General features: G+C 38.4%; 4 protein-coding genes and 1 long non-coding RNA gene across 9 annotated transcripts in view; 3 read left to right on the plus strand and 2 right to left on the minus strand.

The window, feature by feature from the left end:
* Positions 1-71: 71 nt before the first annotated feature.
* LOC105671644 (solute carrier family 52, riboflavin transporter, member 3-A-like) lies at positions 72-2,921 on the minus strand. Of its 3 annotated transcripts, none has more exons than XM_067349779.1 (5): positions 2,685-2,921; positions 2,513-2,614; positions 2,164-2,330; positions 1,630-1,966; positions 72-1,560 (listed from the first exon to the last, which is right to left on the minus strand). In XM_067349779.1, exons 4-5 carry the CDS (start codon positions 1,839-1,841, stop codon positions 480-482), a joined length of 1,293 nt encoding a protein of 430 aa, XP_067205880.1. In that variant the 5' UTR covers positions 1,842-1,966; positions 2,164-2,330; positions 2,513-2,614; positions 2,685-2,921; the 3' UTR covers positions 72-479. The 3 variants fall into 3 exon arrangements, with proteins under 3 accessions (XP_067205880.1, XP_067205879.1, XP_012221374.1); XM_067349778.1 differs by having other exon boundaries at positions 1,630-2,045; XM_012365951.2 differs by having other exon boundaries at positions 73-1,560; positions 1,630-1,975.
* A 549-nt stretch (positions 2,922-3,470) lies between these two features.
* Positions 3,471-26,927, minus strand: part of LOC105671642 (uncharacterized) — a 72,188-nt gene continuing 48,731 nt past the window's right edge. Inside the window, exons 2-4 of the mRNA XM_012365948.2 lie at positions 12,189-12,433; positions 11,060-11,862; positions 3,471-10,524 (exon numbers count right to left, since the gene is read on the minus strand). Of these exons, the coding sequence (XP_012221371.1) occupies positions 10,050-10,524; positions 11,060-11,862; positions 12,189-12,356 (1,446 nt within the window). The 5' untranslated portion in view covers positions 12,357-12,433 and the 3' untranslated portion in view covers positions 3,471-10,049. The remainder of the gene's footprint in view (positions 10,525-11,059; positions 11,863-12,188; positions 12,434-26,927) is intronic.
* On the plus strand, positions 13,305-19,256 carry LOC105671583 (outer dynein arm-docking complex subunit 4). 2 transcript variants are annotated; one of them, XM_067349775.1, is made up of 8 exons: positions 13,305-13,479; positions 13,586-13,842; positions 14,256-14,531; positions 14,957-15,383; positions 15,808-16,071; positions 16,435-16,705; positions 17,359-17,748; positions 19,122-19,256. In XM_067349775.1, the coding sequence occupies exons 2-7, from the start codon at positions 13,602-13,604 to the stop codon at positions 17,719-17,721; spliced, it is 1,842 nt and encodes a 613-aa protein (XP_067205876.1). In that variant the 5' UTR covers positions 13,305-13,479; positions 13,586-13,601; the 3' UTR covers positions 17,722-17,748; positions 19,122-19,256. The 2 variants fall into 2 exon arrangements, with proteins under 2 accessions (XP_067205876.1, XP_067205875.1); XM_067349774.1 differs by lacking the exon at positions 19,122-19,256 and having other exon boundaries at positions 17,359-18,056.
* Positions 19,307-26,927, plus strand: part of LOC136998009 (uncharacterized) — a 35,130-nt gene continuing 27,509 nt past the window's right edge. For both annotated transcript variants that reach the window (XR_010888593.1, XR_010888592.1), the window contains exon 1: positions 19,307-19,421. This is a non-coding gene — a long non-coding RNA (uncharacterized lncRNA). The remainder of the gene's footprint in view (positions 19,422-26,927) is intronic.
* LOC105671584 (outer dynein arm-docking complex subunit 4-like) lies at positions 19,438-24,102 on the plus strand. The gene is made up of 4 exons (XM_067349776.1): positions 19,438-20,893; positions 21,305-21,942; positions 22,862-23,185; positions 23,426-24,102. The coding sequence occupies exons 1-4, from the start codon at positions 20,727-20,729 to the stop codon at positions 23,905-23,907; spliced, it is 1,611 nt and encodes a 536-aa protein (XP_067205877.1). The 5' UTR covers positions 19,438-20,726; the 3' UTR covers positions 23,908-24,102.

Genomic DNA, 26,927 nt, shown 5'->3' on the forward strand with positions numbered 1-26,927 from the left:
AGGCCATTTATTAGTTATATAACTAATAATATAAAACAATCACATAATGATTGAGGTGTATATATATATATATATATATATATAAATTATATATATATATATATATATAAATTAAGATGTGAATATATAAACGTTTAATCCCTGAAACAAATTTAAAAAATATAATAGATTGATTTCTATTTCCATAAAACTGGAAGTACTAGTACTAGCACTAATTCATAATCACAATTTAGTAACTAGTATAAGTTCTATAATAATGCACTAACAAATTAATACGTTAAAAATCAATAATAAGTAAATGTTTTTCTAAAATAAAAATAGAAATCATAATTATATACTTCATTTCGTGATTTGTATAGAACTTTATAATAGGAACTAAAACTTGTTATCAAACAGCCAATAATCCTTGTAACTGCAGAGAATATTGATTCATCAATATTATCAATGCTAATAATTGAGAAGACTAAGTACAAGATATGTTAATCTCCTGTAAAAGATGCACAAGGAGAATAAGACTGAAATACTTTTGCATAATTGACTAAACCAAACGTGGTTATTGCACCTATCAAAGATCCAATCTGCGTCGCTACGCCAGTATAGTAAAGACCTCTTCCAGGATCCGGCCGATATAACGTAGTAATACCCATTTTTACGAATCCTATGAGACCACAAAGCAGTATCCATATAATAACTACCATCATTTCACCCACCCATGAATGTTGGAAAGGAGGATGAGGCGATTTCGCGGCTAGATATAAAACAACACTGGAAAGTGTTAACATGATTGCCATAAGATAATTAAGAAGTTTAACCGAGGGCATTTTTACAAAGAAACCTAAGGACATAGCTAATGGACCAGCTGTGGCAGCTAACGTGACAGTCAAATGATATGCCACATTGCCATATGGTAAACAAGAATACGATTGTATACTCGGTAAAGTACCATTGCCGAGAAAACAGACTACGCCTAACATGACTAACAAATAGTAATAAGTATGTTTCGGCATCTTCCACCCGGAATTAGTTTTGTAGCTCGGCGGTGCCGTCGTGTCGGTCGGCAACATTTCCATACTGCTAGGAAGTCTAACTCTCTCTCCGCGTGCTATCGGCAATATATTTAGGCCTAAGAATGAGAGAAAACTCAAGCAGAGTAGAATACCAATAAAGGCAAAAAATATCTCGGAAGAAAATCTCGGATCTGATTGAACAACAGCAAACTCCAAATTGCTTGAGTCTGGCTTAGTAACATTTACGCATTCAGGATTACCGACACCTTGAATCAACGCAACTATGCTCGGCACGAATCCGCTCAATCCCTCGCCAACCAAGTAAGATACTAGGTAAATTTCACGATAGTACCTCATATATGGTATAAAAAGCACAGAGCTTGTACATCCAACGAGGGCTGTTACAAACATCAATGACAGCAGGGCAGTTGAATGATTCTTGCCAAACACATACGAAGTATAATCGTGCAGTTGACTCAATGCAATACAGGAACATGCTCCTGCAGCCATCAAGGCATAAATAATGTATCTGTCATATGCCCAAGCAGTATATCTGAAATAGACATTTATGTTAAACTTGTAGTTATCCTAAGATCTATAATATAAAATGCAGGAAACTTACTTTATGTACAAAGTGTATAATATGGGTCCTAAATTGGCAAATTGCACTAGTATCACCATATGTGCAGGTAGACTCCATTTTTCTGGAGCAGTGTGCACTATGAGGGGCAGTTGCACATAAATACCATTCACACCGATCCAAGCACCCAAACCAAACATCAATGCGAGGAAATCAACTAGTAATCTCCGATTACTCAGTCGTTGAGTCAGCATTTTGTCTTCTTGTCTCAAAGGACTGTATTCTTGACCGTTCTCTATGTTTGCTTAAATTATCTTACACACTTAACAAATGTTTCTGGTTGTTGGTCATGGAATCACTTGGCAGTTTCTGGAACACGCTATTCACCCTGTTTTATAGAGATACATGACAATATCAAGTTGACTGTTATCACGTCATGACAGGAGTTATGATGTTATCTTGAAGTAATCAAAATTGAACAATAACTTGAGATAAAAACATTTATATGATTATCAGTTGGATAGTTAGACACATTAAAAAATCGCGGTAATCGCTAAAACGTCAACATTTTCGTACCTTTCCTGATATCACTTCATTTTTTTCCTTAAAGGTTTATAGGTTATCTTTGTAACCTATACGCGTAAAATATATAATTTACTGTAGAATTTCGTGTCATCCACGTGTCTTTCGGTAAACAATTTTCGATGATGAAATCTTCGACTTCAATTGCTCCTTGACGATATCTGTTGGTTTCAATTAGTAAAAATATTACTCATAATTGCTTGTCACAAATCATCTAGAATTGTAACTCAAATTCAGCACAAAATTTCTCGTGCATTAATTAATTATCAATTTTTTATAATGGAAATATTTTAAATTTAATGAGTTTATTAAAATAACTTTTTAAACAAATTTGAGAATTTACCAGAAATATTTTGCTTCGTTGTATCTTTGCTTTTATTTAGAATCTCAAATTCGCGAAAGTAAAAGGACCGGAATGTTTTATTCATCGGCAGTTCTACGAAGACTAAATTAAAGAATTATATATAAATGTACAGCTAACATATTATCTTTACAAATGATAAGAAAAAGAATACCTTGCACTGTGTGAGGTTATATAACGCACGTGCCAGTTCGATATATCGTACAGACGTCTCGATAGTACCAATTTTGCATGTTTTCAATTTAAGACCACTTGTATAAAGAAAAAAAATTTTGTTGAATAAGCATATTATTCGTAGATATTCGCAATTAGCATATTCGACTAATGTATTCCACGATCACGCAATCTCGAATGGTCTCCAACGAATGATTACGAATATCGAATGACAGCTCGACTAGAAAAGAGTATCCCCACTAAAGACACCTGTTGAATCAGGTCACCCGTTATGATGGATGACTGTTTTGCAGTAAAAGTTTTGTAGAAGAATAGAATGAATAATTACGAAATGAATATAAAAAATTATTTTAGCGCACTAAGCTAAAAATTCTTCTAAAGTAGAAAAACAAAATTTTATTATTTTAAAATCTTTTTCTACAATTTATAGCAAATTTTCTAAACAATATTATATGTTAGATAATATCAGAATATTAATTAATATTATTAAAATTTTGTAATATATATATAACATAGAAAGGTTATATAATATTTAAATATAAATATTATAAATACTTCAAATGTGGAATAACAAATAATTTTACGATTATTACAGAACTATAATAATATTAATTAATTTAAAAACATTTTTACTTTTTGAATTATATGTTTCCATTGAAATATTTGAGGCTGGAGTCTTTAATTCGCTTTCTTAGTCCATTGGTTGATCATTAATGGAGAGGATTGTATAGGTGATAGGTCAAATCGTGCAAATGAATACGACAGATTGAATATAGCAAGAACTTTATAAAAGACGAGGCAGACTCACAGATGGTTTAAGTACATTAGTATTTGTCTCAAAACTTTTGAGAATGTTTTGCGTTCACATCTTTGTCTTTTTTTTTTTTTATTTAATCATTTTTAGTAGAATCACACGGATGAAAAAAGGTCGCAGAAAACGTGCTTTTACATTGTGCTCGAAAAAGTTGTACGGATATATAACATTAATTTAAAGGAGTCCCCGTTTGGATGACAGGCGGAAAAAGGAAACGCCGAATTATACTTGACATAAGCTTCCTCGTATTGCGCCATAGTATCGTCGCCTACATTTTTCTTTTTATCTTGGCGGATAATGAATATGCATAAACTATAAGTGGAATTCTTATCGCGAAATTTCGCGAAAAAAAGGAAACGAAACGCGTCGCTTTATTTTCTATAATTTTTCATATAACGATCATTTCTTTTATATAACGATATTTAAATTTTTTTCCATTAGGATAACTGGATGATATATATTGCGCTCGATATCAAATGTATGTACATGTAGTATACAAATATACGTACGTGTTGTATATCATATATATTGTATATGCATATATGTACATGGCTTGTTTAAGCATATTTCATTAACAATCTCGTGCACTGCACGTTTATCTTGACTTTGATTAGCCAATTTGTTATTAATTGTTCTCCAAATTTCGCCAAATTCAAACTCGAGTATGATCTCTCTCGACAATTCTTTTAGAATTACTTTCAAACGATTGTTATTATATAAATATGAAATTATTGTGGAGCGACAACTGTCATATTATATAATATGAAAAAATATCGGGGTGGTATCGCTTCGATTGATCTTTCCAGGAAGGTACATAATCGTGAATTGCATAATCATAAAACTTGCTGGATCGGCTGCGACACAATGGCGCGGCAAACGACGATGTACACATCGAAAAATCGTATATATACATATATAACGTGTATGTCGAACGAATACGGTGTCGGCGAGTAAACGAGCGCGAGATGAATGTAGAATAAAACGCGCGCGAGAAAGAATTCGAGATCAATCGCGCGGATCGATCTTTATACGTACGAACTAATAAGCGCGACCGCGCGTGTCTATTACTATATAGAGTGTTCTTATTATTTTCTGCGTATATGTATATTTGTCTGTCGGCGTACCTTGCTTCCACCTTTCTGCTTTTCTTCGTGAAACTCCAAATAAATTACTAAACTTTAATCGAGAATAATAATATAAAACAATTAGAATTAATTTTAAAATTGATGTGATGGAAAAGTGCGACTTTTACGATTCACAAGAAAGTAATAATTGTGATAATTTTTATAAGAAAATACGTAATTTTATACTTCATCAAGTTCAATTTTTTTTTATTTGAAATTTTTCTTTGCACGAATCAGTTTCTTTTTTATTCATCTTTATTATGTAATCATTTAACGAGATAGGTTTGCTTGTCATTTGTTGCGTCAGCGCGCTGTTCTTGCAGGAATGAAATTAATTGATTGCAAATTGTTGAATTACGCTGACTGCATGAGAAACTTAAGTCCTTGTGTTTGCGCGCAGTAAGTGTGCGGAGGACCACTTATCGTTCACAATCGTCTACTTCATTTCTTTGTTTAAGTTGGCTCAACTTCTCAAATATCTCACAGAAATTATTGACGAACTTATTACTTAGCAGTATCAAATCATCAGTATATATAAAAGTTATCAGCATACGAATGGAAAAAGGTGACAAGCAGAGCTCAAATTTTTGTTAGAAAATCCAAGTAAGAATAGTGAAAATTTTTACTGATAAAATAAAATAAATCTTAAATAAATTCTCTTTTATATATAAATTTTTGAATAATTTCTCATAAATTTACAATCTGGTACAATTTCTGGTGTTTGTTTATAATTTGCTTTTCAAAAGTTATCGATATCTAGTCTTTACAAAAAGGTGTTTACATTGTTATTGTGATATTTCGAAAATTCTGGACACAGCAATTTATTTTTCAAACTAATTAATAATTGAAGATAGAAAATTGGATACAGCATTTCGAAAATTTAGCGGTATCTTCAAACATATCAAAGCAGAAGTGTTAGAAATCGTGCCGACAAACAAACATTCGATCCTCATCGTGGCGATGAGATTAGGTGCGATTGTCAGAGCTGCTGCTACTATATACGCCTGTCACGAACGCGAGTTCGAGTAGAAAGTTTCGGGTCGAAGGGAGCGCTTACCTCCGCGATCGGAATTCATTCCGGCCGAAGGATGCTAAGGAAATCTTGTCACTAAGACGCGGGCAGGACCGATATAATCCCGATGAAATTGACTGCAGTACTAGTACACAGATTGTGCGCGATGTAGGCATAACTATTACGAGCTACTATTGCGAGCCTGGTCCTTTCGCAGCTTTACAGTTTCGTACATTTTGTTTATCTCCGGTTTACATTGTTATGCAGCATTCCTCATCGAAAACTTTCAACTGTACAATCGTGCATCTTGGTCAACGACCATTATCGATTTCGCGGTTAACCAGAGCATGTAATATATAATATAGACAACATTCTTATATGTATATCATTATGGGAATTTTAACTAATAGCACACATAGACTGGAACGTGTAAAAATGTGAAGTAAATTAAATTAGGAAGAAAAACAACACACAAAGAAAGAGTGAGAAAAGTTTTTAAACTAAAATTTAATTTGGAAAATCTTGTTTTGTCATTTAATAAAAATTATGTTTTGCAATCCACAAACTATTCAATTCAGAAATAGATTAAATTCGTGAACAATTGGTATTAACACCAAAACCGTTGAATTTTTCAAATCGCCGTTAAAAATATTTTTTTATTAAAATCTAGCATTTTTACAAAAAGATTTTTGTTAATTCAAGCAAAAAATAACGATACTACGGATGCGCCGTTTTTGATGCGATTTTGATTTTGGAAATTGCAAAAAAAATTGAAAAAATATACCGTCGGCAGTTCTGGTGTTAATAAATTCTCTTCCTGATAGATTGACGTTTGGTGCAGATGATACATGGGAAAGGTGAGATTCTAGATGTGGGCGAATTATCACCTGAGGGCACACGCATCACATATATACACAAACACATTACGACGCAGATAGTTTCGGCTGTACGTAAATGTGTACGTATGTATTCGCGGAGAATATTCGATGTGTGGACCGGCGATACTGTATCGATCAAATGTTACCTGCCGGTGTCGCAGATACACATATATGTCTACGGGGATAGTACATGGTTCGCATAGCTATGTATTTCGGTTACGTACGACGCTACGTACGAGAAAATACCATCGCGGTGAAACGAGGCGGAAATTATTGCATCATTCTGACGGCAGAGAGTAAAGCAAGATGAAAACGTCGACGAGAGGCTGCGAAGTTATGTAATTACGGAAAATGAGATTTTGTTTGCCGTTAGAAAACATCATATATCTCCCGCAATTTATTGTAATTTCAGAGGAACAAATACAAGATAATTTTTCGGAGCAAGAAAATGTATCCGAGCGAAAAATATTTTTAAATTAAGAATTTAAACTGCGAATTGGTATGAAAATACATTTTAGCGGTATGCATTACTGCAAGTTTGCGATAAATATTTGAGTGCTGCTGGTGTGCGACAGTTGCAGTTATATCAAATGACATAAAATCGTTGTCTCGCAAATTCTCCATGAATGCAGTTTTGTATAGTACGCATTGCAGAGACAAAGGTGGAAAAATTCTGAAATATGGAACATGATCATGAATACGTAAAAAGATATTTAAATTTTCAATCTTGCTGTACTCTCTTTATATAATAATTTTTTATCTCGAATAGAGATTTGTCGACGAAAGATGCGGTACTATATAATAAATAAGGGAATAAGGAAATTATATCGGTTGCTCGCGTATTATTATCATAGATTGCGGAATCAAAATGTCGATACCGAGATACTGATTTTGAAATACCCGATCGCTACACGACAAATAGGAAATTAATGCGCGGCATAAGAACGGTGCAATTTCGACGAAACCCTCTTGCAATTCTCGTAATGTAAGGCGTAAGTAAGAACGTGTAGCGAGTGTTTGGAAAAGTAACCAAGCGATCTGATCGTTCCAATAATGTTGAACTCGTGAACATGTAACAGTGGAAGAATGGTGGTTTGTTCGTTTCTCTTTTTCTCTTTTATCGTGATCGTTTAGCTTTTGACGAAAAGCGAGTTGCAGTCCGAATTCGTGCCTGTAGGCTGCGTATGACGCCATCGATTTAATTCCCTTTAACAGTCGTGTGATACTTTGTGTGAGAGAACGATTCATTGGTTCCTTTGGGACGTTTGAAAAATAGACAAGTTATAAAAGGAATTCGCAGGAATTGAATTTATTCTGTAAATCCGAATTCTCAGCCTTTGAAGTCGGAAATTGCTTCAAAAACTTTGAAATTTTAGTTTATATATCTTTGTATCGCTAATCTATTAACACCGTATTGTACATTTCTTGAAGTGTAAAATAGAAAGGAATTTAATGTGATGTAAAGAAATGAATCTGTTAAGTTTCTTGTTGTTTTAATCGAAAATGAAGGAGAAATGACGAATATTAAGACTAATTCCCGGTTACGAAAATACGAAATAAATTCAAGTTTGCAGAATACATCTTATCATTTCTTATATTAATCCACGTATCTCTGGGACAGCCGCTTTAGAATCAATAGAACTGGCTCAATCTTTCGGCTAAATATTTGTACGGCGAGTAGAGCGATAGCTTGAATGGAAACGTAGAGTTTACATGTAACAATGGCATTCTTAATGTTCGTAGTAAAAAGACTAATTTGAAGGGGGGACGAAATCGACTAGAATGTCTGAGTGAACTTAATTTGCACTGCGATGGCATTATGCGCATCGCGAAGCAGACTTTTAAGGGCCTCCGAAGAAGCACGAGTCTATGCTTCTTCTGCTCCCTCTCAATTTCTCTTTGTTTCTCTCGCATGTCTTCATTTATGTAACATTGACTGTATTCTAAAATTCTGTTTAATATACGTACTACGATAATTACAGTATTGTTACTTGTGTGGCTTGGCGACTATGCCAGCGCTCGTATCGTCTTATTTCCACGGCGATGTACACAATAGGTGAAAAAAGTCTTTAGAGGAAAATAGGTTCTTTAGTAAATTGACAAGTAGATAGATTGTGTGTTTGTGTGTGTTTATGTAGATCCGTGTTCCTGTGCGTAGATCTGTGTATGTGTGTATGCGTGTGTGTGTAGGTGTAGAGTCGAGAAGAACGCGGCCCTAGACCCTTCTTACGATCCTCTTTCCCCGATCCTTTTTGCTCCTCATCGTGTTTCCGCGTTTCATGTATACGAGATGTTCTGTCTCGTAAAATCGGTACGGTGATCTCTTAAATCGGGAACCATCGGCAAACACGACTCGCATAAAGATTGATTATTCAAAGAGATGTACAGCGCGTACAAAGCATTTTTCATTTCTCATATCTCCGACGTGTTTTTCAAGTAGAAAGATACATTTTTTTATGCGATTACTGTATGAATAAACATCCATGAAGAAATGTGTATCAAGAAAGTCTTAATGAAATTCTCGCAAGCTCGTCAATATGACATATTATCTTATCAATGAAGATTACCTTAGCAATGGATATTAAATTAATTCAATTTTTTTATTATACTACCATCACATTAAATTTCAAAACAATTAATGAAGAAGTATAGCGCACATCCAAGAAGAAATATAATATATATTTCCAATTTCGAAGAGAGATTATTTATACGAAATTTGAAGGAAACAAAATACGTCGACTACTCACGTGTGTTACTACGTGTCAGGATTATATAATCAGAATCCTCAACGTATAACTTATCTCCGATATCTCTGCAATCAAAATCCATTTCGTGAGAGATTTGCACCGACATACATGAGACAGAAAACGTCGTACATGTATCCGAATAAGTTCCACGTCATATTTCCGTGCGTCTGCCCATCCCTGCGATCGCAATTGTCGTGTCGGATCTTCGGCCGTCATTAATCGTACTCTCAGAGAGGATCGCTTCGTCTAGCAGCCATTTTCGCCGCTCTGGAGGCGAGAGCGCCCAGAGAACACACCAGACCGGTCAGCGTTTCCCAAAACGTGGTCCTGCGTCGCTTGTGCGCCGTTTGGCCGACGTATCCCAGATAATAGCCGGCGTACCGATCGTTGTTGTTGTTAGCGTGATTCTCGTAAGCGCCGCCGCCGCCGCTGCCGTTGCCGCCGCCGCTGCCGTTGCTGGATCTGGCGGCGACGCTGGATCTGGGCTGCTGCAGGATGCTGCGGCGATGCTCCTGGCCGTTGCGATCGATGCTTCGTCTGGGCGAGGAGACACTGCCGTAGCTGGCGTTGCTGTGCCGATGATGCCGCTGTTCCTCGTAGAGATGCTGCTGCAGCTGTACATTGCTCAACCGCCGGTCCATCATCTTGACGAGATTCTGGTGCACCCGCTGGTCGTCGTCCGGCACCGCGGCCGCCGCCGCCGCCGTTGACAATTGACGCCGGCACCCCGGTGGTGTTGGTGATGACGCTGGTAACTCGAGTTCCACTTGTCAGGCGTATTCGGTGTCGCTGGACGCCGATCGCTCCAGATGGCCCTGATGGCCCACCGAATGTTGCTGATTCGGATGTGTCTGCTGTTGCTGCTGCTGCGCCTGTGCGTACGCCAGGCTCTTCTGATAGCTGAACAACTGTCGCTCGAGACTGTAATTCTCCGCCTGCAGCGACATGATCTCACGTCGCATCTGCTGATTGTGCACGCGACACACGTCGTCGTACTTGTGGTAGGTTGCTTGGAAGAGCAGGTGGCTCTCGTGCCATTCCAGCCGGATCCGTAATTGACCTTTATCCGTAAGATACGGACAGTGATTCTCCTTAACCTCGTTCATATCCACGCTAGTCTCCATGATGATACCCTCGTCGACGGACTCCTGAACATAGTAGCGGCTGAACGGTTCGCCGGGCAGTCCAATCGCCGCGACGTTTGGTCCCTCGCCCCTCAGCAAGTACGCCGACCAACTGACGTACCTATTTAGACGAAATAGCGCTCGTAGAATATTAATTAACACCCAAAAGATTTAAATTCCTATATATTTTCTAAATATCCTTACGACGTGCGAAGAGGAACATCTATTCTTTAACAGAACTATCAAGAAATGTTATCGTTATATTATTAATGCCGTTTTCAATTTAACTAATTGGCATGTGTGCAGAAATATCTATTTTTTTATAATCAAAAAGTTTTATAATCAAAAATATTATATTATTATATGTTCACCTCCAATTTTACTAATTGGCTTGTCTGCGAAAAAAGCATCTATTTTTTGACAGAATTATATTCTTATGAAATATTATACTATTAACGTCAATTTTAATTTCACGAATTGATAGATTATTTATACTATGACACAATAATCAATCATTTAAAACTTGGAGATTAAAAGTTTTTGCGACAAAAAATACCAACAGTGACGAATACTCACTCGGAAAAATTCGCTATATGCGTAACAATAATCTGGAGTTTTTTGTTTTTTTCGATAAAAAGAACATATTTGATACGCACCTTAAATGATTCCTCGGCACATTGTGGATGTCTTTGTACACCAAGTGCAGTCTGACCGTGTCGGAGTTAAGATCGGCGCGGATAGCCCAAGCCTGCTTGTCGCGGTCGTAGCAGGGCGCGGCTGGTAGGACCGACGGGCCCAGCGCCTGCACCGCGACCTCGCAGATGGTCCTCGCTTCCAGCATCTCCAGCGAGACGCGAAGTATGCCCTTATGCGCGATATCGGACCATTTGACTCGCGTGTGCCATCCGAAGCCGCAGCCCTCGGCGTCGGAGAGGTCTTCGATTTGTCCAGAGTCGATCCGCCGATCGCCCTCGCCGAGAGCTAAACTGTACCTCACTCTGCACCGGTGATCGAAGCCCGATAGTCTCATCAAATAGACGCTCACGCGACCGTCCTGACCGCGAGTGCTATCCGTCTCTTTACCGTATGGATAAATAACCAAGTTCCAGTCGAAACCACCGAAAGCGAAGTAATCGGTCTCCAGCTTGCTCGGTTTCGCCTGGCCGAGTACCGATGTTGGCATTTTGACCTCGGTCATGTAGACCGTCCGTACGTTCGCCATGGACAACTCCAACTGAAACTCGCCGTTCGTGTCGGCGAAGTTACGGCTGTAGAGATCCGACACGGCGATGTAGCTGCGGTTGCCCTGGGCCGGTGCCTCGTAAGTGAACTTGACGCGCTTCCCGGAGAAGCTCTCGTTCATGGAGAAATGTTCCCGATTTAGCAGCGTGAACGTAAAGTCCACGTAAACGCGGAGGTTTCTTGATGCGCCACGCCATACCAGGTACACGCCCAGGACCTTGGAAGGATTAACGCCGAATAATAGCGAAATAAAATATACTTGACTCGTCATTTCAATCGTATTTCATGAAATAAAAGATTTAATCTCGGAGATTTAAATTTAATCTGGTGCGATTAAGAATTGAAGCAAGAAGAATTAAAATAATAACTCTCGATACATTTTTTGCACAAGCAAAGGAATTAATTTCTAACGTTGGATTCTTGAAAGAAATTCTTGAAAAAAAGAAGAAGGATTCATTTATAATTCTATTTCTAATTTCCGATTCTTGAAGAAACTCTCGAAGAGAGAAAGAAAGGATAAATTTTTTAAACTTAGGATTTTACCTTTTCCCCGCGTGAGAAAGCGACGGCCCATCGTTGGAAGCCGCATACTAGTTCCTTGCTCGTGACGTCCCTCTCAGGATCGCGCACGACGGTCCTAGTGACGACGAAGGAGAAGACCCGCGTGCCACTGCGATCGTGCAGCTGCGCGAACCTATACAACAAAGCCATCACCGCATCTCGAGGGCACCCTTAACCCGATGGTCCGCGTTTACGAAAAAGTTTCGTCTTGATTGGCTTATGGGAATCTGGAAAAATACAATGCTCCGTCACAATCGCAATAATGGGATAGCCATTAACAATGATACTGATAAGAAGAAATCTAAAAGATTTGCGGAAAGCAAATCTCGCAAATCTCGCAAATCTCTAAAAGACGCTCCATTGTCTCGCGCTCTTTTTGGACATCTTCTTAGCATCGTGCCGTTTGAGGAATAAATTAATACTTAATTATAGCGAAGCGGTAATTAGCGTCTAACTTAATAATGATCTGAGTATCGCAAGCTCTTGGGAATGTTGAATATTCCGCGGAATATTCCGTTTGAGATTCAAAGGGCGGCTGTCAAAAAATTCTTTGCTCGAGCTTCCTTGGAATGCTCGGGAATCCGCACGTCAGTTGTAATCCGCTTTCATTTTTGAATACCGAAATGTACATAAAAGCCTTTGTGGTATTAATTGTCACATATAAAACGGAATACGAGCGAGTACGAGCGGTTTTTCAACGAGAGGAAAACGGGGGAAAAGCGACCTGCTTTCGCGAATAGTAACTATTATTGCATCTTTCGAGAACAACATCATCGTCGATATGCGTATTGAATTTCGCTCTTGAAACGTTGCATGTAGCACGCCTATACTACAAGATATAATCATAAATTCGAATATATATTTTGATACTGCAACGCCAACGTTATATCATTTCAATGGAAGCCATTAAGTCGTTACATTTGATACTATATGCCAGTATCAACTAATACGAGCCCATGAATATGCAGGAATAAACTGAATTTAGTACCCTGTCTCTTGTGTCAAATTATATTTCATGCAAAGCTGCATATTCGAGAGTCGCAATGCGTTACGCAGTGCGTATTCCGTCTCATATTCGCCTATTTTCACGCGATACGCTCCATCCGTCATCTGAATGTCGTGCAATGCGAAAATTACGAGTGCCTCAAATTGTAAAAAACGTAATTAAAAAAAATGTGATTATGTGAAAAAAGCAATCATGTAAAAATCAATCATGTGAGATTCCACGTTTCTTTGTACGTTATCAGGAAAATTTATTGTTTCAAAAAGATAGGTAGGTTCCTGACAATTCTTTCTTCGAACTATTGTTATCTTGACGGCAATATTGATTTTGATGACACGCTATAAATCTAATGAGTCACTTCTCTATATTTTAAAAGGATTCAATAGATCGTCATGTCGGCGCTGAAAAGGGAGGAGGAGCCTCCCGAAGTCTTCAGGGAGGCCATCCTTTATCGCGAATGGGGCTATCGACTGACCAATCTCGGCAAATGCTCCTTAGCCATAGATTATTTCGAAAGGGCATCCAAATTAGACGCTGAGGATTTTAGAACGTTAATTGGTCTCTGCAGAGCGCTCATTAAATGTTTGAGATATTTTGCCGCTGATAAACTTTCGGAGAAATATATGAAACTAGGTATGACTGCGGCGATGTAGTGAACATAAAAACAGTGTAAATGTCAAGTAAACTTTTCTTTTTATACTTTCTTTATAATACGCGCAGGTGAATATTGTTGTAATTATCTTCAGCATTAATAACTTTTCCATCATTTTTATATAATGTAAAAAATTATACAGTATAATAGTTATATTTCTATTTTTACGTACGATATAACTTATAGTATATTTATTCTCAGTTTATTTTATATCTGATCTGATATTTACATTGTTTCACAAACAATGTGTATCTTACAAAGAATCCTGTCGGATAAACGGTCCGCTTGGTCAATTGACGACATTCGATATTTGTCTTTCGCTCGATAATTCGATAAAACAGCAGACACGCTTGATCCCCGCATTCGTCCTGCATTTGTCCTGTTTCCGCTGTAGATTTCGATCATTACAAAGTGCGGCAGATGCGGATCGAAACGCTCTTCCAGATCGGCGAATTTGGCCATAGCTTGGCACTCGCCCACGACAGTGTGCGACGACGCGGGATGACTTTTGAGCATGGCGTCCATCAGGCAAGCGGGACTATTGATGATTGTATTGGAAAAAACACGTCGCCTATAGCGCTACTGCTGCTTTATCCGTGGATACAGCAGCTGCAAAAACACCGCGAATTCCTAATCGGCAAACTTGAGGAGGAGGAGAACGAATTCAAAGGTATCATACCTAGAACAAAGACGAACAAACGGCGCTTTTTCGCGATATCACCGCTATCAATCTCCAAGCAGCAGTAAGAGTAAAGCGAAAAAGTCTCGAAACGGCGCTCTTCGACTTTTACGAGACGAAATTCAATTTTCTTGATGGCGAAATCAGAAAACGCTTTGTTTCTTTTTAAAACTCATTTTATGCCACATAAAATATAATCCGAAGTAATTGTGATACAAGTATGAAATCGATATTTTCGAACTCTACAATTAAGAAAGTGTCACGTCTGAAGGATTTTACTGTAAAATGTAATCTATTAAATATTGCTGGAAATATCACAAGGCAAAATGAAATCGAATTATGAAAAGACGTGAAGAAATCACTCGCCATTCTGGAGCGCTTTCAATAATGATGAGGCGGGATGGCTTTAATCGTAGATATCGACGAGGACGAGGCGAGATTCAAGGTGAACGATCCGGAGGTGCAGCGGCAGGCGCGAATGAGGAGACTGCAGCGCGTCATAGTGAAAATGTATATGGGTTACTTGGCGATCGATAAGGATTTTCTCGAGGAGATTGTGAGCCATCCGGAAATCGTGGCTTTGCCGAGCGAGAGCTTGACTACGGAGCTGGTCGCTCTTACGAGTACATGCTATCGAAACATTATGTACCTGCTGGATCTGCTCCGAATAAGACGGCCGCTCTACGTTACGCTCTTCCAGCGGCGGGCGTTCGCGAATAGGCACAAAGAGATGATCGAACGGGAACGAAAATGGCGCAGGAATGTCATCGTCATAGAAGCGGACGTCCTATTGCGTCGCCTGCACGCCGCGAGAATCAGCAAGGACTACTCTACCTTCTTCAGGTTTGTAACACATAGTGATTGGACTTTTCGAAATGTCAATATACTATTGACCTTTATCGAATGCAATTTCAAACATTCATTGAAATTGAAATATCTGAATTCAAATGTTATGGTCGCATTGGACATTCATGATATCAATCGATGAATACTTGTGATGTGAATTTTGAAGTTTTTCAACGTCTTGTTTCATTTCGCGAGATTTATTTTAGTTTTGATTTTATAACTTTGCGAGAACAAACAATTTTAGCGGAAATACTTGACAAACAAATGCACGGATAGCGAAACGGTACTTCCGGGAAATGAGAATAACTTCACTCCAAGAATGAATTAATTTATATCAAGCGATATTTCCTTCAACGACTTTAAATCTGAAATTTCTAAAACTTTGAAATTAATGAAATTCCGTTCGAAATCCTTTTATCAGATGCGTCTATCGCACTAAGGATAAGTTTGATTCATATTCGGACAAGATGTTTCCGCAGAAGCAGAAGTGCCTGAATGCGTTGTACAAAATAGTGGCATCGGTATATATTGACACGCGTAATTTGATGTGTCTGGGCAATGAGGAAACGAAGACGAGATATTTGAAGCATCTTCTGGGAATACGAATTGCAACGTTACCTCGAGACAGCGATCTCGCATGGATGCCGATTATAAACCCCAAGGAGACACTGAAAATGTTTCGCCGGTATAACTCATTCATAAACAAATTTTAAGGGAATATAAAATATTCATAAATCGTATATTTATAGTTCATTTTCATATATCTTCTGCATCTTGCATATGCGAGTAGGATTATGATTTTTATATCTTACTTATGCACAGCTAGAAAATTGATAATGCTTTTTCAAAATATTTACTTAAAAAGGGGAAATATTAATTTTTCGCCCCTTTTGTGTATAATTTACAGAATTATAGGTAATGAGCTTTATATTGTTATTTATGCGTAGAATTTGTGATTATAATTGCGCGCAGTTTATCCGCTATATAATAATACTCATTTAACTGATCGATATCCTGAAAACGGTTTCAATATTTGCCATCCGAGCAGGAGATTAGCCATGGCATCCGCGCCACTCGAGCTCGCCTGGCTGCATCATGAATTTTGCAAGTTTCTCCACGACATTCACCGCTTCGACCTAGCCAGATTCTACGCGAAGAAAGGACGCGATATGGCGCAGGAGGCAAAGTGCAACCAATGGGTCCTGAACATTGATCATTTAATACTGCGAATAGAGATCCATCAGAATAATCGCAACGAGGCGAGAGACGCTGCGATTTCAGCACTCGCGTGCGCCAAAAAGCTTGATATTGATTGTCTGGTAAAAATAAAATTCTCACGATTTCGCGAATACGTGCTCGTAATAGCGCCGCTCTATTACGGTCGAATTTATTCTACAATCGATATCCGATTACATATTACTTAAAATTAGTCCGCGACGCGCGCGAGAGTCTGAAAAATATCGGGAAATAACGAATAAAATTGGGTTCACCGTCATTCGCGGTAATTTGCATTAATCTTTCATCTCTTGAGTACAATTCGTGTTTTCGCAATTTAAATTTTTTAGCAGACGATGTTTACCAACCTACTAAAGACAAATTACATTCGAAATCTGCTATCGCGAATTACATTACATCTATTATCGCAGAGAGAAAAACGTAATTTTTGGGGAAATTTTATGCTCTCATTACAACGCTTTAGACACGCTAATGCTCGTTGAAGGATTTCTTGCTTCTTTCTCTATTCAAATGTTATACATTCCCGTTATTTGCGGAGCTTCGTAAAAAGCGAGAAAATAGCTTCGAAAAATCTTTCTTCTTGTGAAGATGACCGGACGCAATGATCCTCTTTTTCGCGAGAGGCAGGTTTTCTTTATTACAACGCGACACAATCAAATCGCTAACGTCGGGATGGGCAAAGGGATTTTCCATTGTCAATGCCGGTTAATTCAAGAGTCTCATAATATTTCCGCAGATAGATTTCTATGAAAGGGCTGTGGGAATCGTGGACGAGATGGATGGGGAGCGGAGCGGCGATCACGACTTTAACGGCATTATTGCTAGGCAGCAGCTCATCCTCGAGCTGATGCCGAAAGAAATGAAGAAAGAGGTGAATCTTCTATGGCGGCGCATGGATGTCGTGCCTGCCGCGAGACGACTCTCCGTTATGCCAGGCTGCAAGCCGATCGATCGGAAGTTCAAAATGCCCTCCATGCGAAGGACCATATTACCCAGTCCGTCGAAGGATCTGGCGAGGGACGCTAGGATCGCTTTGTTAAAGCAGCACGCCCCGCCTCACCGGCGACCGGGTTTCGTGAATTTCGAAGAATATGAATGATCCATATCCGTGATGAGGACACGAATGGTTCGTTTTCGTTGCATTGTTCGTCGCGAAGCGAATTATCATTGCGCAAATGAGAGTCATTCAACCGTTATGCTATTATCGCGCGTTTATTTGCCTCGAATTTATCGGTGACTGTTAAAAACTCTAGATTTTATCATTAAATTTATTTGCAATTTTCATTCTATACTGAAATAATTTATTAAGAAAAATATGTTTAATATCTGGAGAAGAAATGTTTAATGCATACTAATATACTATTAAATGTATAATAATAAGATTGTATAACAAAATGAGCAGGAGTTTTTCCGATCCCGCATCACTAGATCCCGCAGCATTGAAAATTGTCAGCCGACGTTGCTAACAATTGTAGCTCGCGCTTTGTATAATCTCGATGATGTGCAGATGATTTCTCTTTTGACTCGCCGTGCATCATCACGCTGTCTCGTTATCCTCGCGTTCCAATTCGATGACGCTTGACAGACCTATCTCGTCGTGATACACGGTCGTTTTCCAATAACGACATCGCGCTTCCCAATCCGTGAACAACATTCCGGCCGCCCGCAAAGCTATCGGAAGCACCGTAGCGGAAATCTCCTTACCGCATTCGCGGCTTCAACTCTCCTTTCTTCATTTTCTTCTTTTTTTTCTTTCGCTTCCACCGTCTAAAATTCCGGTCTCACCTCTTTCGTTTTCCCGTCTCTCTTCGCCGAGCTTTCTGGCAACATTTTATCACGGCGGTGCACCGACTGTTAATTGGAAAGAGTAATTAATTAGCCGCCGCATGGGAATAATATGGCAATTTATTAAGTAGGGAAAAGAGAGAGGTAGAAAAAAAGGGAAAAGAGCTGAATTTGTGCATCAAATATTGTATATAACAAGGGAAACACACATACATTTTTATGTTTCGCGATCGCGATTTGGAATTTAAATAAAACCCTTCATATTTCTGCGATGTACATGTCTGACATTTGACCGACATGTAAGAAATATGTCGTATTTCATGCTGCATTTTTCCGATATCGCGTGCGTCGGGAATAATTCAAGATGGATAGCTTGGATCACTCGAGAAGTAGATGCTGTACAATGTATTGTTACCAGATACGCATGAAATTCACGAAGATGGATTACCTCTCGTATACACGGCGTGTTTATAGAAGCTTCCGTTTCTGTAGCAGTTATAATGGCTTACGCGGTATCCTTTATCTTTTTCGATAATACTGTTTTACAGGAGTATATTTTACAGAAATTATTATACATTTGTTTTATGAAATTATGTTAACATTTGATTTAATGAGAAAGATATTTTCTGGAAAGATTTCATGCTCTGTGTGTGTAGTTCATAATATATAATTGCACGATTTTAATTTAACAAATATTCCACATTTATGTTTCAGTTATCGAACCAATAAGGAATCGATTGCAACGAGCGAAATTGGCTGCGAAAGACTTCCGATCGAAAAACAAATCGCACGTATCTTCGATGAGGAAAACTCGCAGGCGATATGAATGGCTACCTCTGCCAAACAGAAGCTTAACAGCGCCGTGCACGATCTCGATGTCACGAAGCAGACCGTGGAAAGTGCGGAAAACCGCGCACGCCTTCAAATAAAGGCGAATACTTCGAAGTTGCTGTGTAGAAATAGCCGACGGTATGCACAAGCCCTGCATCGCCAAGCGGACGAGCTGTACGAATGGTAACGTAATCAATATTCATTAACTGCGTTAATCTCACGGCCTCCTTCATATTTCACGACTCATTTTGATTAGCTTGGCTAATTTGACGGCGCGACGCTAATCTCGAGAGTCTGCATCGGATATTTTCACGTTCGCTTTATGTCAAAGCGCATTAACCTTTTAACAGATTTTTTCCTCATTTTTTTACAACGAGAATCTAATCCGGCTACTTTTTTAAATAATATTCTCGTTTCCTTTGTCTAAAAGAATTCGCGGTTTTGTCGGATCGTGAATGCGCACAACAATGAGGGAGGAAGAGCTATTGTGCCGCTATGATGTTTTGTAATTTACATCTAAAAATTGGATCTGGACGCATGAACGTAGAGAACGTATAGAAATGATCACAGTACATTCTTATTACCTTAGTTACGTCAAATGTGTCGATATTTTATACGGATGCAGATTGATCGGCGTACATAAGCGATGAAAGAAGTTTTCATGGAAAATTGGAAAACTTTCTTTTGAATATATTGCATTATGCATTGTTCCAGCAAATTTTACAAAATTATCGATTAGAACAGAATCTGTTAAAATTTTTGGCTGAAATGCTTATCTCTCTTACATTTTGTTTGCTCAATCACTGCGCGCGTAAATATTTCATTATATTGCAGCAAAGTGAATTTGTTGCCGATAAAACGCGCCACATAACTTCAGCGTGCCGAATTTAAATCTCGAAATAATTTATCATTATTGTCGCTGAAATATAAACATTTTGGGAACCGTTTAAGAAAAATGGGTCATAAGAAATATCGGAAATGTTGCCAATACGTCATTTCCCTAAAAGAACATTCAAATTCGCTTTACTAACGACGGGTGTTTAGTTTTTGCGGATAGCCAAGAGCATTTTAATTCCGCAAATAGATCTACTCTTTCCTCTCGACAAAACGAAATCTGCAAACCAACCTGTGGTTTAATTCCGGTATCAATGAGTCGATGGATTTCTTGCTATGCTTTTACAGAATGTTCAATATTTTTATATATGTTTTAATATTAAACACAATTATTATACTATACTTCCGATAAGATAATAATTATTAATAACGTATTAAAAAATGTTGAGGAGCTTAAATTTTTTATCGGATTGTCGCAAACGCAAAGAATTAATAATGAAAGCTGCAATGTGAATAAAGAATGAAAATTTAAAATTTTACTCGTGTAAATCACACAGTGGCGAATACGAGTCGGCATTGGTGCTGTATCATCGAGCGGCCACTGTGTGTCCGCATGACAGTAGCCACAATGTGGCAGCGCGACGTACTACGGCCATGATAAGCTCGTGGAGTAATCCGGAGAGAAGCTCAGCGAAGCTTTCGGTGAACACGAGAGACGATGCGATCTCGAAGGTGACTTTATGTCTCAAGAGAGCGGCGCTCAGAGAGCGTGATACTTCGGAGTCCTGTGATAATCTATCGATTACCCCTGACATCCTCAAGTAGGTGTAGAATCTACTTGTGCTTATATTTAACGTAAACGATATCTACAAGGTGTTCCAGAAGCGTCGGTCTTAGTTTTAACTCTAAAGTTTCTTCTACTCTAAACTCTAAAGATTCTTCTACTCTAAATTTTAAAGATAAGATGAATTTATAACTGACTTTTTATTTTTATCCTTTCGTTATTTAATATCAAATATTTTAGCAATTACGCTTGCAACTGAAATTAAATTTAAAAGATTAAACATCTCAAAATTAGGAGAAAATAAAATCCACTTGAGCTTTCAAGCAAACGATGAATTAATTGCTACTTAGGAGTTTATCTTGCGAAGAGGGTTTCATCTTCGATGATTTGAAGCTTGAATATTATTAAGCGCGATATTCCGGTCAAAGGATATTTCTACTTCTCTCAGATATCTCGATATCCGCAAGAAGAACCCTCGCAAAACTTCTTCTACGCTAGAATCGTTGGTCTCGCGACTGAGTCGATCCGGAACGACGCTAAAGTATATTAGTCATCGCGCCGATGCGATGCTGAAGAATCTGAAATCCAGCTTCAACGCCGGCAAAATGAGGATTTCTTTGAGACTCGCCGAAGATTTGCTAACATTATCATCCAGCCTGGAGGATTTGCATCGGCACAGGATATCGGCGTATCATTACTTGTCTCTGATCCACGCGGCTTTGGGAAGACACGATCGAGCTTGCAGCGCTGTCGCCATGATGGTGCGCTTGTCGAAGAGCACCGACGACGCCGCTCTTCTGTCGCGAGCTCTCGTAACGCTGGGAAAGGTGCATCTCAGCTTTGGTCATCTGGAAGCGGCCGCACGTGTCTGGGAGAGGCTGTCGATTCACGTCGAACATCCGGTGCTGCGAGCATGGATGCACCACGAGATTGGACGCTGCCATTTGGAGACGGGGAAGTACGCCGAGGCGTTGCGCAAGGCGGTGCAGTGTCGGGAGTGCGCGGATGAGGCAAACTCGAAGAAGTGGACCTTTCACGCCGGCCTGCTACGGGCGCAGTGCCTGGCGATGCTGGGTCGTTTCGCCGGTGATGACTCTATTTCTCAAACTGTCGCCTCGAGCTTCCTTCCCAAGAACGTCCCCCGTTCTTTTTCTTTGGGCGAAGTTTTTTGCCGAACGAGTTTTCCGCACGAGCAAAAATGCAGGCGCGCGACTGCCGAATATCGCTATTCTTCTCGCGGAATTTCTCAGCGAAGCTTTTTAATTTTTAACTTTTCCTGAATTTTTTTTCCAGAATTTTTTTTCATTCTAAATGCAATATCATGTTGTACCTCGCATTATTTTTAGCCGCCTGGAAAAATAGTGTACAATTTTCCACGATTTTACGTTATCTAAACTGCCGGAAAAAGATATCTAAAATGTCTGGTGTTACATCAGAAATGTGCAGTTGGTCTACGAAAAAAAAAAAAAAAAAAAAAAAGAAAAGAGGAACAGAAAGGAAAGAGAAGCAGAGTGAAAAATACAGCGCTCTTCTCTAATGTGCGCGCTGACGTATTTATCACGCGGGATTTTTATTTCGCTTCGTCCGTGAGAAAGTGTCGGAATGTAGACCAACGCGTGTAGAACATCCGTGTATAATCGAAATATGACTTCTAAAATTTTTATGGATCTACACACAGATGTAATTTTTTTACAACGCGAGTTTAAACGAAATAAATGTATACAATATTTTCATAATTCTCCGAATATCAAATTTATTCGTTTCGGGAAAAGGAAAAAAACGCGGTATATTCTTGAGAATAAAGACAAATGGACATATCTCTAAATTCAATTTAGCGTATCCGAGTATATTCGATCCAATATCGCTTTACCGTCGCGAAGAAACTTAAAAGCCGTAAGCCCGTTTATTGCTCGTGTAAACTCGTTCAGATCTTTACGTAAAATTATGAAAAGAGAGGACACGCTCGGTGCATGATTGTCCTTAAGATGAGCTCCATGCTTTATAGAGGCTTACAAGGAGCTGCGAGTTGCTGCGAAGATCAGCGAGGAAGAGGGCGACACTCCAACGTTATCTTACATCCGAGATCTAATCGAGCAGCTGAGTCGTGCTTTGCGCGAAGTCACGTTCGCAGGCGAGGATCGATGTCTGAAGAGTACTCCTCGAAGGTTATCACCGCGAAAGGAAGAGCTGGATATATCCGAGGGGAACGAAGCGATAACAACTTCGGGAATTAGGAAAACGACGGCGCGCAGTAAGGGCGACGACGCCTCAACGCCGTCGTTCTGCTCCGATTACCTGGACAAGAAGATCCTCGATCGACGCGAAATAGGTATTACTTTACTAAAAACATGCCGAATTCTATATTTCTATTTTGATTAAAACTTCAAAAATTGTTTGAAAAAGTGTAAAAGCAATTTGCAAATTTAAATTCGTTGTTAAAAAACAATAACGTACAGAAAACCAGATTTTTTTGGGGAAGAATTTATTTCAACAAATGTAAAAGTAAAATATTACAAAATAATAAAAAATAAAATATTACAAAATAATGAAAAATAAAATATTAACGTAGATGAAGAATCAAGTTCGTTGGACAGTGCGATGTCCTCCAGAAGTAAAAGAAGCAACTTGACGTACATGATCGAGTCACGTATGAACGTCTCGAGCAAAGACAAGCCGGACGAAATGAAGATGTATGACGACAAGCTGATGGAACTTTTATCACGTGAGTCGCAGATGACGTTCAGAACATGTGACGTAGAGTCCAGGCACTTCATTGATGAAGAGAAAATATTGGCCTCTTTGAAGCAACCGATTGAGTGTTTCAGTAATGTTGAAACGAATGATAGGCGAACTGAATGCGAGACATTCAGGATCTCGAGATCCTGCGAGAATGAATGGAGCAACTTTGACAATGCTGTTAACAGGACATACAGCGATCCTGTTGCTCGAACCTCGCACAAACATTTGTTATCTTTTGGAACGCAAAAACAGAACGACGAAAAAGAATCCTTCGTCCGCGAGCCATTTTCCGGCTTCCAAGTACCCATTTAAAACTGAACTCGTCAAAACTAACAATAAGGAAGAGAATTCAAAATTACATAGGAAGATAGGAGATATCTATGAAGTTTTATAAAAGCTATAAGTACGACAAAAAATCCTGAATATTTCTTTTTCTTTTATAACCTTTGAAAATCACTGATTATAAAACAGAAAAGGATTGCAATAATAAATTGGAATAAAAATACAGTTTTTACGATAGATCACGACGATGCATTGAAGGCACTTTTTTTTTTTTTTTTTTTATATCCGTGAACCGTGTCTGATTGCACGTCCGCTTGATGTGTATCAAGCCATGCTTTATTTACTCGTTCGAGGCGCGCGTAATTGTGCATCGAATAAAGTGCCTGGCGACCGTTGTCATACTGTTAATGAGTGTGCGCGATATTAATTAGCCACGCTTTTTCTTGATATTTGTACCTCGTGTTCTTGATGTCGTTATAATTGCAATTGAAAACTAATGGCCAGTTAAAACAGCTAGTAATACAGTGTGATAAGTAATCTCTGTTTCCATGTTTTTATATTTTTTTATATTTACTTTTAACAATTCAATATTTCAAATTTATTTAACCTTTTTCCTCTGCAATAACGTCGATTATGCGCATGAAATTGAACTTTCATAAAGTGACAATTAAACAAAAAGTTATTGCAAATCTTGAATATTTGTGTAATAATATAATTCTCGTAGAATGATAGACATTCTATTGATATTTTTCCACACTGTTAATTTCAGTGTAGTTCTTTCTATTATATATTTTTGATAAAATTTCTGAAGAGATTTTAAAATGTAATTAAACACCGCAAACGCATGTTCTATCGATATTGATACAAAACCTCTTACAAAAAATTCAGCTTTGTAAAATCGATCCATTTGCCATCCGCGAAACAAATCAGCACGTGTGCTGTAAACAAACAGATTTATTTAAACCCGTTCATCATGTTCGCGCAGAAATATACTCTACCAAAATTCAATCGAGTTTGATGTCAAAGGATGAAGCGGCGCGGAAAGTATCAGGCTCGAAGAGAGCAATTCACGCGTGTAGGCGTGACAGCTCGCCAGAGTACGGCATGTAAAATATGAAAGAACGGCAGAAAAATACGCGGCAGAAAAGAAGAGAGAGAAGGGAGGTTCTCAAAGCTACCTGTTGAGCTACCTACGTGTTCTCGACAGGCCTCTTTGTCGAGCTGCCAAGATGGCGAGGAAAATAAGTTGCGACACGCGAGAATTTGCAATATGCGAAACCACGATCGCAACCTCGGTTGCGGATTCAAGTTGCGGCGAAAATTACAAATTTCAAAACAACAAACTAATTACTCTCAACGAGGTCGGGCTGTTTTGAATTCAGTCATGCGATGTAAATGTTAGATTATCATATGCATTTTTATTGCGTAAAAATATCCTTAATTATTGCAATACAAAAATACAATCGAATAAAATACTTTGGAAAAAAATATTCTTCAGAGAAAATAAAATAATTCAAAGTCTTTTTTTGAAGAATTTTAAGTAATTTATAATTTAATAAATCTCAATCTTAGGAGAAATGAATGATTTAGATTACATTTTTTAATTAATTATTTCCCTCAAAGTTACAATATTTACTATATATATCTTATATCTTTTTTTTATCGCTTGTTTTTTATACTTAATCTATTCATACAATTATTACTTTTGTAAGTATTACATGCAGAGATGCGGTGTGCAACTTCTATTAAACAAATGTGAATTAAATTTAAAAATCTAAAACAAGTTGCAAAAAGAAGAAATTTATTATTTTTTATGACAGAAATGTCATCAAAAATGAGAACGGCGATTCTCGAACACCTCCATATCCTTTGCTTTTATAAAACCGTATCTATGCGTCGTTCGAAAAATGAAAAAAAAACAGACACAATAGGTCATTCGGCCATTTGTAGACAAGAAACCCGATCATTGTTATTCAACTCGCACACGCGTAATGAAAATAGCTACATCTCAGTTTTCGCGCGACTCGTCCTGACTAGCTGAGTGAATAAAGCCTAGATACTGGGTCATATGAACAGAGTGGCGTAACCGCTGTTGATTTTACTTATTGCGACTATTTCAATAAATTGTGTAAACAGAAGTGGGGCATCTAGTTTAGAATGCTTGTTTATATTGGTAGTTAAAGTAGACAATTGTGCCAACGTAACAATTTATAGCAAATGTTGCGGAAACGTTGCGGGTAAAAAGAAGCGTTCAATATTTTTGAAGGTAAACTTATCACTATATGTCGTGGCAGGGATAACGGAAGATGTTTACCATCGAATGTTTCACAAAGCAAACACTTCACGGGAGTAAAAACAGAAAATTATTTATACGAAACATGAGGTGCGATTTTACTTTGTGTTTTTACTTCGAAACAAATGTTTTTGCTCTTATCTTCTCCCCCTTTCCTCGTTCAACATTCGCTTCTTTCTTATTCATATAATCCTTTGTGTAAAATCAAATGCGACTCTATCTCGTTGAATACAGACACATGTAGAAGAATATATATACACCGGAAACCACGAATAGTTTCGTTTAAAGCAAACCTAGCAAGAACCGTCGACAAATTATTCAATGGTAACTCTCGAAAGAATTTCCGTATTTCTCGCTGGCATATAAAATTCGCCCGCTAAACGGCGTACAATAAACCTCCATTAACCCTCGACGCATTTTATTTTAAGTACCGACACGTGCACGCAGTTAGACTGACCCCTGTTCTCCGCGTCGGATTTAATCAACTGATTTTTCTCCGCAGTTTCTCCTTCAAGAAAGAAACGCGGTAACAGGGGGATCATTTCGCGAGAAAAGACTTCCTCTGCTTCATTTCGCGAGTGCGGTTAAGACCGCCTCTCCAACTTTAATTCTCGCAAGTCGGGGATGCGCTTTCTTACACGGCGTGTATTTCAAACTGAAGTTCCGAGTTTCTTGTTAACTTGTTCGGACGGAATTTAATCATGTCCGCGAACAACAATAAACTTACATTAGTCCCGGGCAAAAAGAAATTATCATA

Source organism: Linepithema humile, chromosome 2, assembly GCF_040581485.1.
Source record: "Linepithema humile isolate Giens D197 chromosome 2, Lhum_UNIL_v1.0, whole genome shotgun sequence".
NCBI lineage: Eukaryota > Metazoa > Arthropoda > Insecta > Hymenoptera > Formicidae > Linepithema > Linepithema humile.

Bases quoted from the DNA above. Each gene is read 5' to 3' on its own strand.
- LOC105671644 (XM_067349779.1), bottom strand. From the start codon at position 1,841: ATGCTGACTCAACGACTGAGTAATCGGAGATTACTAGTTGATTTCCTC. The intron at 1,561-1,629 runs GTAAGTTTCCTG...TGTCTATTTCAG, and splicing joins TTATACACTTTGTACATAAA to ATATACTGCTTGGGCATATG.
- LOC105671583 (XM_067349775.1), top strand. From the start codon at position 13,602: ATGTCGGCGCTGAAAAGGGAGGAGGAGCCTCCCGAAGTCTTCAGGGAG. The intron at 13,843-14,255 runs GTATGACTGCGG...TTTCCGCTGTAG, and splicing joins GGAGAAATATATGAAACTAG to ATTTCGATCATTACAAAGTG. The intron at 15,384-15,807 runs GTTTGTAACACA...TCCTTTTATCAG, and splicing joins GACTACTCTACCTTCTTCAG to ATGCGTCTATCGCACTAAGG.
- LOC105671584 (XM_067349776.1), top strand. From the start codon at position 20,727: ATGATAAGCTCGTGGAGTAATCCGGAGAGAAGCTCAGCGAAGCTTTCG. The intron at 20,894-21,304 runs GTAGGTGTAGAA...TACTTCTCTCAG, and splicing joins ATTACCCCTGACATCCTCAA to ATATCTCGATATCCGCAAGA. The intron at 21,943-22,861 runs GTGATGACTCTA...CATGCTTTATAG, and splicing joins GATGCTGGGTCGTTTCGCCG to AGGCTTACAAGGAGCTGCGA.